General features: G+C 40.2%; 1 protein-coding gene across 1 annotated transcript; it reads left to right on the top strand.

Annotated features, from left to right (window-relative positions):
• Positions 1–610: 610 nt before the first annotated feature.
• LOC143580593 (putative disease resistance RPP13-like protein 1) lies at positions 611–4,679 on the top strand. The gene has a single exon (XM_077063572.1). The coding sequence runs from the start codon at positions 771–773 to the stop codon at positions 4,590–4,592; it is 3,822 nt and encodes a 1,273-aa protein (XP_076919687.1). The 5' UTR covers positions 611–770; the 3' UTR covers positions 4,593–4,679.
• The last annotated feature ends 7,113 nt before the right edge of the window (positions 4,680–11,792 follow it).

The following is an 11,792-nucleotide window of genomic DNA, read 5'->3' as shown; positions in this document are numbered from 1 at the left end:
TATTATGTTATGGCATTATGATCACTGTGTAATATGTATTAAGTATTGTATTTTATGTTCAGTCATTGTGAAATACTTATTCACAGTTGTGTTTTACATTTTAGATAATGTGTAACATGTATTTATCATTGTGTTTTATGTATTAGATAAATTTGTTGTTATTTTATCATTAAATTTACATACTATGATTACACAACGGTATTATTTCAATATTACAATTTTTTCAGATTTTATCGTTTTTGAATACAATAAACACAATGATGAGCATAAAGACACAATGATATGATTAGTAGAAAGATAACGAACAAAAGACACAATGATGTAATTTTTATAAAAAATGTCATACTCATATAAAAAATTAAAAAACGGTTGTTATGATGGTGAACTTTCTTTTTTTAAATATCGTATGAAAAAGTTATAAACATTTAAATGACTGAGTATTTGACATATATATGACTTGCATGTGGAGAGTAAAAAGATAAGTTATTACATTTATGTTCTTCCCACTTTGATCAACACTTGACACATGACAATAAATTATGTTTTTTCATACCTCTCATCTTTGTGACACTTTGTAAAATACCCCAACTCATAATTTAATATATCGAGTAGTTTATTAGAATATAAAGTTCAGTTTTAAAATATTCGAGATCAGTTAAACCAATTTCGACGATGGTACCAAAACACTGGCCCAAAAGGAGCTATATAAACAGTTGAAATCATTTCTTTCTTTCATTCACATATACAGTGTTTCATCTTCACCATTAACAATGGCAGAAATCATAGCCTCTGAACTCCTGAAACTTCTTGTTAAGAAGCTGGCCTCTGAAGTCTTGAAGACATATGCCCGGTCCCAAGGAATTCGTTCGGAGCTGAAGAAACTAGAGAGAACATTGTCCCAGATCCAGTCTCTACTTAACGATGCTTCTCAAAAAGAAATAAAAGATGGGGCTGTTAAACAGTGGCTAAATGGTCTCCAACATCTAGCTTATGACATAGTTGACGTGCTTGATGATCTAGCAACCGAAGCTACGCATCATGAGTTCACTCAGCAATCTGGAGCCATGACCAATAAGGTAAGAATGTTCATCCCAAGTTGTTGCACAAATTTATCACTAAGTCAAAGGATGTATAAAAAGTTAGATAATATTACCACCAAATTACAAGATCTAGAAAAGGAAAAGGTCAGTCTAGGTTTGGTTGTAAAAGATGAAAAGTCAAAAATAATTTATCAGACCTCTTTGGTAGATACATCTAGTATTGTCGGGAGAGAAGAGGAAAAAAATGAATTGGTTGTGAAGCTATTAGGGGATGAGCCTGGTAACCAAAACTTTAGCATTGTGCCCATAGTTGGTATGGGCGGGTTAGGCAAAACCACTCTAGCTAGACTTTTGTATGATGATGAGGAAGTTAAGAATCACTTCGAACTCAAGGCATGGGCTTGTGTGTCTGACGAGTTTGATATCTTTAGTATAAGCAAAGTCATCTTACAATCTGTGACGGGAGAAAACAAGGATTTCACAGATTTAAATCTCTTACAAGTAGATCTTAAAAATCAACTTAAGGAGAAAAGATTTTTGATAGTATTAGATGATGTATGGAGTGAAAGTTACGAGGAGTGGGAGACCCTAGTGAGTCCATTTCATGAGTGTGCTCCGGGAAGTAAAATTATCATGACAACTCGAAAGGTGCAATTGCTCGAAAAACTAGGTTGCAATCATATAAACCATCTTCAGACTCTTTCACATGATGATGCTATTTCTTTATATGCTCAACACGCGTTGGGCGCAAATAACTTTAATTCGCATCCAATGCTCATGGCATATGGTGAAGGCATCGTGAAAAAATGTGATGGCTTGCCTTTGGCTTTAAGAGTACTTGGCAGGTTATTGAGAACAAAGACTGAAGAAGAAGAGTGGAAGGAGTTATTGAATAGTGAGATATGGAATTTAGGAAAAGGAGATGAGATTGTACCAGCTCTTAGACTAAGTTACCATGATCTTTCTTCATGTATGAAGCAGTTGTTTGCATACTGCTCCTTGTTCTCTAAGGACTGTGTGTTTGACAAAGAGAATTTGATTTTACTTTGGATGGCAGAAGGTTTTTTGCACCAGCCATCTTCAAGCAAGTCAATGGAACGTTTAGGTCTAGAATATTTTCAAGAGTTGCTGTCAAGGTCATTGATTCAACATGCACCTAATGACAAATCGTCTTTCATGATGCATGACTTGCTAAATGACTTGGCCACATGTGTTGCTGGAGATTTCTTTTTAAGATTAGAACATGAGAGAGTGAAGGATGGGAGTTTTGGAAAGGAAGCTTTGTACAAGTTCCGCCATCTGTCATTTGTTCATGAGAAATTTGTAGCTTACACAGCGTTCGAGCCATTCAAAAGTGCTAGAAGTTTGAGAGCATTCTTAGCTGTTGAACCAAAAGATAGTTGGAGAGAATCCTACTTATCTAGTAAGGTTATGGGTAACTTACTTCCCGAACTACCATTGTTAAGGGTTCTATCGTTGAGTGATTATAAAATAAATGAGGTACCAGACACCATTGGCAACTTGAAGCATTTGAGGTATCTTAACCTATCTCGAACCTTAATCACACAATTACCAGAAAATGTTGGTAATCTCTACAATTTACAGACATTGATCCTTTTTGGATGCATCAAATTAAGTAAACTGCCCAACAACTTCTCAAAGCTTAAAAACTTGCGGCATATGGATATTAGGGACACTCTGCTTTTGAATAAGATGCCCTTGGGAGTTGGCGAGTTAAAGAGCTTACATACTCTCTCCAAGATCATTATCGGTAGAGATAACGGCCTTGTAATCACCAAGCTTAAAAACCTCACAAATCTTCATGGGAAGACTCACATTAAGGGGCTGGAACAAGTGGAACTAGCAACTCATGCACGTGAGGCGAACTTATTGCAAAAGAGGTTTAGCGAGTTAGATCTAGAATGGAGTGATGTGTTTGATGATTCTCGAAAAGAATCTCTTGAAAAGGAGGTCCTCAATGTGTTGAAGCCTCGTAATGACAGTCTGATAAAGCTTGGAATAGTGTCATATGCGGGTAAGGAGTTTCCTAGTTGGGTTGGGGATCCCTCATTTCTTCATTTGATTAGCGTGTCTATACGTGGCTGTAAAAAATGTACATCTTTACCACCACTGGGGCAGTTACCATCACTTAAGAAGTTGTTTATTGAAGACATGGATGAGGTGAGGGCTATAGGTTCAGAGTTAGCTGGGACTGGTTATGCATTCCCTTCACTTGAGATTCTTAAACTACGAAATATGAAGTCGTTGTTGGAATGGTCAACCAGAGATGGGGTTGTGTCGTTTCCATGCCTTCAAAAGCTTGTTATAAGAAATTGTCCTAATCTGGTTGAAGTGTCTCCTGAAGAACTACCTTCATTGAATGTTCTAAAAATATATGAATGCAATAGTGAGGTGTTGAGAAGGCTGGTTCAGCTTGCTTCAGGAGTCACTGAGATGAAAATAGAAAAGATTTTAGGGCTTAATGATGTGGTGTGGAGAGGTGTTACAGAGTATCTTGGAGCAGTTGAAAAGTTAATCATACGTGTGTGCCATGGAATAAGATATTTGTGGCATGGAAACAAGGTTCTCAATAATTTAAAGGACTTGGAAGTATGGGACTGTAGAAATTTGGTGAGATTAGAAGAGAAAGAGGATGGTGATAATTGTGGGAGCAACCTCATAGCAACTCTTAGGAAGTTAAAGATTGTAAAATGCCGGAGTATGGAGCATTGTAGGTGTCCAGATAACATTGAGGAGTTGAACATCAGTGGTTGTAATTCCATTACATCTGTTTCATTTCCGACACAAGGAAGGCCGAAGCTCAAGTTTCTCACCATTTTATCTTGTGACAAACTGTTAAAGAAGGAATTAGAAGGAGATAACATCACTGGGATGCTTATCAACAACCAACACATGCCAATGCTTCAAAATGCAGCGTTTGTAAGTTTGCGACATCTGACAACCATGATTGAATTGAGTCACTTTATTCACCTCACCTACCTGATAATACACAATTGTCCAAACTTAAAGTCATTTCCTGACCACGAATTACCTAATCTCACCTCGTTAAAATATCTGGGAATATACAAATGCCCACATATAGATGCTTCCTTTCCTCGTGGATGTGGATTTTGGCCTCCCAAACTGAATACCCTTGTAATAGGGGAATTGAATAAGCCGATCTTAGAGTGGGGCGCACAGAATTTCCCAAGCTCACTTATCAACCTAAGGTTACGCGGTGGACTCTCAGAAGAAGATGGTGTGAGTAGTTGTGATCAACTGTCGAATCTTATTCCTTCATCTCTTACCGCTCTTGAGATATTTGAATTTAAGAAACTGAAATCACTCTCAGAAGGACTCCAACACCTCACCTCGCTCCAACATCTCGCTATATGGGATTGCCCAGAGGTGATGCGTCTACCAGAAGTTCTCCTGCCTTCACTTTTGAGTTTAAGAATCATGAAGTGCCTAAATCTAGAAGAAAGTTGTGACAGAAGAGGCTCCTATTGGTCCCACATCTCTCATATCCCCTGCATCAGAATAAACACATGACCTTTTTACCTGCTTTTAGTTGTTTATTTTTACTGTTTTTAATTATTTTTCTGTATTTTACATAACTATGTGTTGAGAAATAATTACAATGGTACTTATTAATAGAATATTTATATATAGTTGATTATTCTTGTAATTATTAGTTGATTATTATTGCCATTTATACGGGATACTTTGTATTATTTATACCCATGGGAATTGTTAATGAAAAGAGGAGGATGATTTATTCTAATATGGTATCAAGAGTCTAACCCTAATCTCCCCACCCCTTCCCTGCCGCCCCCTCCTTCTGCCGTAGTCTCATCCGCCAAAACCACCATGGCCGAGAAACTCCACCCTGCCATTACTGTCAACAACATCCGACACGCCATTCCAGTCCTCCTTGAATCCGAATCCAGTCAATATGGACTGTGGGCAGAGCTCTTCCAAAATCACTGCCATGCTTATCAGGTAAGTGATCACCTTTCTCCTCGTATCACAACCGCAACATCCTCCTCATCGGATGCTGCAAAAGATACAACTCAGCAATCCCTGGATGATCAATGGTCTCGTCTAGATGCCATTGTCAAACAATGGATCTATGGGACTATCTCTAATGATCTTCTTAATACTATTGTCAAACCCAAGATGTCGGCCTATGATGCTTGGTCGGCTCTTGAAGGCCTTTTCCAAGCCAACAAGAACACTCGAGCTACATACCTTCTTCAGAAATTTGCAACCACTCGGCTTGATGGTTTTCCCAACATGTCTGCTTATTGTCAAGCCATCAAATCCATCGCCGATCAACTTGCCAACGTAGGTGCTCCCCTTGATAATAAACTCCTAGTCTTACACCTACTTGCTGGCCTCACCGATGCATATGAAGGCATCTCAACCATCCTACAACACAAAGACCCCATCCCATCCTTTCATGAAGCCCGCTCCCAACTTTGTATGATCGAAAGTCAAAAAGCCGAGAAAGCCCAGTATGCAGCCACCATAGCCGGTCAGGCCTTACACACTACCACCTCTAAAACCACAAACCAACCCACCCCCCCCCCCTCGGCCGCCCAACCTGACCCGAATCCACCTTCAGCCCGCGGTCGCGGACGCACCCGGGGCCGTGGTCGCGGTAGATACTCCTGGTCGCGGGGCAATCCCAACCTTGGGCGTGGACAACCATACGGTCATTGGACCTCACCCACAACCTACACTTGGACCATGCCGACCCCCCACCCCACGTCCTCCTCCCCACCACCTTGGCTCCCTTGGTCTCCTCCACCACCCCCATGCCCGTACCCCACTGTCCCCCCACCACAGAACACCTCCCACAGCCAAGGGATCCTCGGCCCACGACCTCACCAAGGCCACCAAGCAACCTATACTCCCACTGACATTCAACAGGCACTTTACACCATGTCTCTCAACCCACCGGACTATCAGCATGGCGTCATGGACACCGGTGCAACCATCAGCATGGACCCCAACTCAGGTAACTTTCGTACCATTCTTAATAATCGTGTGAATGAAAATATTATTGTTGGTAATGGCACCTCCATTCCGGTATATGGACATGGACCACAAACCTTCCCAAAACCCTACCCACCATTTGTCTTAAACCGTGTCCTCTATGCACCCAACCTTATTAGAAAACTCATCTATGTTCGTCAATTCACTAGAGATAATTCTGTTTCTGTTGAATTTGATCCCTTTGGTTTTCTTGTGAAGGACTTCAAGACCCGGAAACCTATAATCCGGTGCGACAGCAGCGGTGATCTCTACACCTTCTCCAAGGATGCCCACTGTTTCTCCACCTCCACCACTGCTGCTCAGTCCTCCAGTCTATGGCATCAACGCCTTGGTCACCCTGGCCCGGCTCTTCTACAGTCTTTGAAGAATTCTAATTCCATTGTCTTTTCAAATTTCAATAAAGCTGTTTGTGAACCTTGTGTGTTTGGCAAGAGTACTAGACTCCCCTTTCATTTGTCTAATAATAATACATTGCAACCATTTGATATTGTGCATAGTGATGTTTGGACCTCACCGGTCATAAGCTCCGCCGGGCACCGCTATTATGTGTTATTTTTAGATGATTATACAAATTACTTGTGGACATATCCAATCTCAAACAAATCACACGTTTTTACCGTATTTGAAATTTTCACCAACCTTGTTCGCACCCAATTCAACCGCACCATTAAAACTTTTCAATGTGATAACGGTAAAGAATATGTTAACACGTCATTCAAACACTTATTTGATAAACATGGTATCCTCTACCGTCTATCATGCCCATATACTTCGCCACAAAATGGCAAGGCGGAACGCAAAATCCGCTCCATTAATAACATCCTCCGCACCTTACTTGCCCAATCTTCCTTACCCACAAACTTCCGGCATCATGCCCTTGAAACTTCCACCCACCTCATCAACATAACCCCCTCTAAAACCCATCACTTCCGCACACCTACCCAACTGCTTTACTCCCAAATACCGACATACGACCACTTACGCGTATTCGGTTGCCTTTGCTACCCACTTAAACCCTCCACCACCATTAACAAGCTCGAACCGCGGTCCTACCCATGCGTTTTTCTTGGCTATCCTCCTTCCCACCGCGGTTATAAATGTTACAACCTACAAACCCATCACATTACTATTTCCCGCCATGTCCTCTTTGACGAATCCACTTTTCCCTTTGCCAACCTTATTCAAACCTCTCCACAAAAATCATACCAGTTTCTCACTGATCCTCCTTCCTCGTTCCTATGGGACTCATATTCCTTTCCTCATAACCCCACCTCCTCACCCTCTTCACCCCCTCATACACCAGTTCGATCTCCTTCCCCGCCCTCACCGTCGGCCCAACCCACTACCTCCCATTCCCCACCCTCCACCCGACCTATACTCACCTACTCCAGGCGCCGCCTGGCCCCACCCCCGGCACCCGCCACTCAACCCGCATCCCACACTACCCCATCATCCCCCCCACCTATGCAGCCAACCACCACACGCACAATGCGTACACGGGCTATGGATGGCATCATTAAACCCAAACAACCGTTCACCTTTCACTCCACAAACATCATCCCTGTACCCAAAAACCCATCCCTAGCCTTGTCCATACCGGAATGGCACACTGCCATGACCAATGAGTTTCACGCCCTTATTAATAATGATACTTGGGACTTGGTGCCACGTGAACCACATATGAACATTATTAGAAGCATGTGGTTACTTAAACACAAATTCAGGTCTGATGGTACCCTTGAACGGTATAAAGCCCGATTAGTTTGTGACGGTCGATCTCAACAGGTGGGTATTGATTGTGGCGAAACCTTTAGTCCGGTGGTTAAACCTGCTACTATTCGCACCGTCCTAACCATTGCTCTATCAAAATCTTGGCCGGTTCATCAACTCGACGTCACCAATGCCTTCTTTCACGGCCATCTCCATGAAACTGTGTACATGCACCAGCCTATGGGTTTTCGGGATAAGCAGTTCCCGGATCATGTTTGTCGATTGAAAAAGTCTTTATATGGTTTAAAACAAGCACCTCGAGCCTGGTATCAACGGTTCACAGACTATGTTCTTACCTTGGGATTCACTCAAAATGGCTGCGATGCGTCCTTGTTCATCCTGCATCAAAATGGTGACACTGCATATCTTCTCCTTTATGTTGATGATATTCTCTTGGTTACTTCTTCTACCTCTCTCCGCCAGCATCTTATGCAGTATCTCTCCACTGAATTCGCCATGAAGGATCTCGGTGACTTAAGTTTTTTTCTCGGGATTTCGGTCACCCGACGCCAAGACACCATGTTTCTATCTCAACAAACCTATGCGACTGAAATTATTGAACGTGCCGGCATGTCGTCTTGTAAGCCAGCTGTCACTCCGGTCGACACGAACTCCAAACTCAGTGCAACCTCGGGTACCGCCTTTGACAACCCAACACTCTACCGGAGCTTGGCTGGGGCGCTACAATATCTCACCTTCACACGGCCCGACATTTGTTATGCTGTACAGCAAGTGTGCATGCATATGCACGCGCCCAAAACTGATCACTGGAATGCTCTAAAGCGCATTATTCGATATGTCCAAGGCACAGTCTCATACGGCCTCACCCTAACTTCTCACCGTGATCCCACGCTTCTTGCTTACACCGATGCCGACTGGGCTGGTTGTCCAGACACTCGTCGATCCACAAGTGGTTACTGTGTGTACTTAGGCGACAACATCATTTCCTGGTCTTCCAAGAGGCAGCCTACCATCTCTCGTTCTAGTGCCAAGGCTGAATATAGAGGGGTTGCAAACGTAGTTGCTGAAATCTGTTGGCTTCGCAATCTACTTCTGGAACTTCATTGTCCACTGTCTAAAGCCACCATCGTTTACTGTGACAATGTGAGTGCAATCTATCTCTCCGGTAACCCGGTTCAACACCAGCGCACTAAACACATTGAACTTGACATCCACTTTGTCCGTGAACAAGTCCAGCGTGGTCAAGTTCGAATTCTCCACGTTCCGTCTCGTTATCAAGTTGCTGACATTTTCACAAAAGGGTTACCGCGCATTCTGTTTGAAGACTTCAGATCCAGTCTCAGCATCCGGTCGCCTCCCGCTTCGACTGCGGGGGTGTAATAGAATATTTATATATAGTTGATTATTCTTGTAATTATTAGTTGATTATTATTGCCATTTATACGGGATACTTTGTATTATTTATACCCATGGGAATTGTTAATGAAAAGAGGAGGATGATTTATTCTAATACTTATCAAGTCAAGTCACCTTCAATTTAATTAAAGTTTCAGAAACTTGATCACCTTTAAGTTTTTTTTTCTGTATGTCTAAAGTTGGTTACCTGAAACAGAAGTTTGAACAAAGTTGTTTAACTTCTTATGCGATTAGTCAGGTTTGTTTTATGAGTGATTATGTCCAAATTAATGATAATAACTTCAATAATCTCTGCTTCCTGTACTTTTACTACCCATTGACTATGTATGTATGCCGATCAGTGTGTTTAAAGTTTAAACTTTGTAGGAAAATGGATTAACTGGAATGGTTTTCCATTAAAACTACCTCCTCTTTATATGGTTTTAGGATATGAATTGATGTCAACGTACAGATCGAATCATTTCATCATTTGTCTTTTACTTGATCATCTTCATTTGGTAATTGTGGTGCTTTGGCCAACTAACTACACACGATGTGAATTAATTTTATTTGAATGATACATGATTTTGGGTATCGGTTTGTCAATAAAATTGACCTGAATAAACTAATCATCATGATTATATATGGTCTGCAGTTTGATATATTCGAATATTGACAACGCTATCTTAGATCTATGAGATCTCATTTGTACGTGTAGCTCTAAAAGCATGCACGCTATCTAGTATCTTGCCTTTTCTTTTATTAGTGAGCACATATCAGTACAAACTGATGAAGTAAAATACAGTTGTCTGGTCTTCTTTACAAACGTACATCTTAGTATCGGATCAAATGAAAAATTGGTAACGTAATTTGGAATCTGTTGGAAACTTGGCGTCCAAGGTGTTATCAAACATGCATATATGAAATAAGCTAAAGGGGCAAACTTGAGAGACCAAGTTGGTAAATAGCCAAAAAAGGATTGTTGGAGGCTTTGAGTGATCAAGTTCTATCAAGTATTAGAAATAAGATTTAGCAGTGTTTTGAAAGCCCAACTTTTTTTTCGAACAACTAACTTTTCCCCACCTATTTTAGGTCATTAATGTTTGTCATTAGACCAAGCTAGTGGTTGTTTAAAGGCTAACTGCACTGCTGGTAACACAAGCCATCTTTTAAATAACAGCTCGATAGCCAGTCGGTTATAACTGCCAGCAGTTAGACCAGTGATTGTAACAGCAATTAAACAATTCTCCAACTTAATTGAACCCACTAAACCAATAAGCAGTTTTATTTTCTTTTTCTTGTTTTTCTGATGGTCATCCAAGATGTTTACCTAAGAAGGGTTTGAACGTGAATTAAGAGGCTTCAAACGATTCTCGTCTAGTTTAATAAGCACCATCCGTGCTTCCATTTTACGTCAAGCACCAATGTGGGAGCGTAGAAAAACAAGTTATGAGTTTTGAAAATAACAACATTTACTCTGATAATTTTGTATTTGAATTCTTCTAACTTTTATCTAACTGTATATATAAAAACCAAAGAAGCTCACAAATTTAAACAATTATCATTGAAATGGTTAGCTTTTGGTACGGGTCAAAGCAAGTTGACATGAAACACTTTATATTCAAGAATTTTATATTTACTTTAATAAACATTCACTACAAATATTTGTAACATGCATAACTACTAATCGCATCGAATTTTAAATATTCAAATTATTTGAATCACGTTATGAAGTTATGAAGCCGAATTCAAATTCAATTCTAAACTGAAATAAATTCAACAAAATTGATTCGAATTCCAAATTTGAGTTTGCAGCCAATTCAAAATTCATTTCGAGTTCGAATTGATTCGATTCGAATTCAGCCAAAAGATAATTTATTTAACTTTGAATTTCGAAAAATACAAGTCAAATACTAATTTGCAATATCGTGAAACTTTTTTTACTAATCATTGTCAAAACTTTAAAACCATGGACTAATTTCAAAGAATATCAAAGCTACTACAAGAAAGATCGAAGCTACTTTTGGCAACGTTAGTTGAAAGTGAATGGTTAAATAATCCAAGACTAGCATCTGTCGATCGGGTGATAAGGTTCGGTTAAACAGAACACATCTCGTATCATTAATCATCTCAATTGGTCGGTAATTGTTGTCAAGTATTCTTCAAGTTGTTAAGCATATAAGCACAACTAAGCTCTACATGAGAAACAATCTAACTTGACCCATTCAGTATAATTAAATTAATCATATGAAACAATTTAGAAGGTTGCACGCATTTAATATAACTAAACGGCATTCGGCCCAATGATATTTGATGGTGTAATTGGTGCTCCCTCCTTTTGAAGGTCCGGGGTTTAAATACCGTAGTTGACCCCGTTCCCCTTTTGACCTTGTTAAACAAAAGGTTGCACACATTAAAAGTGACTTGCCTCAAACTAAGCCGTCCGGTTCAATGGGTCAAAATTGCAATTTCTAATCTCTAAACTTACAGATACTAAAATATTAAAAGGTAGTGCAAAACTGTGTATGCCATTGATGACTATAAAGTATAAACATGAAGTATAGT

The sequence above is a fragment of the Bidens hawaiensis genome, unplaced genomic scaffold (assembly GCF_021521415.1).
Source record: "Bidens hawaiensis isolate Kalapana, Puna unplaced genomic scaffold, B.hawaiensis_p1.1 tig00001511_1, whole genome shotgun sequence".
Lineage (NCBI taxonomy): Eukaryota > Viridiplantae > Streptophyta > Magnoliopsida > Asterales > Asteraceae > Bidens > Bidens hawaiensis.
Note: the sequence above shows the minus strand (reverse complement) of the source record. Positions and strands in the feature narration are given on the sequence as shown.

Bases quoted from the DNA above. Each gene is read 5' to 3' on its own strand.
- LOC143580593 (XM_077063572.1), top strand. From the start codon at position 771: ATGGCAGAAATCATAGCCTCTGAACTCCTGAAACTTCTTGTTAAGAAG.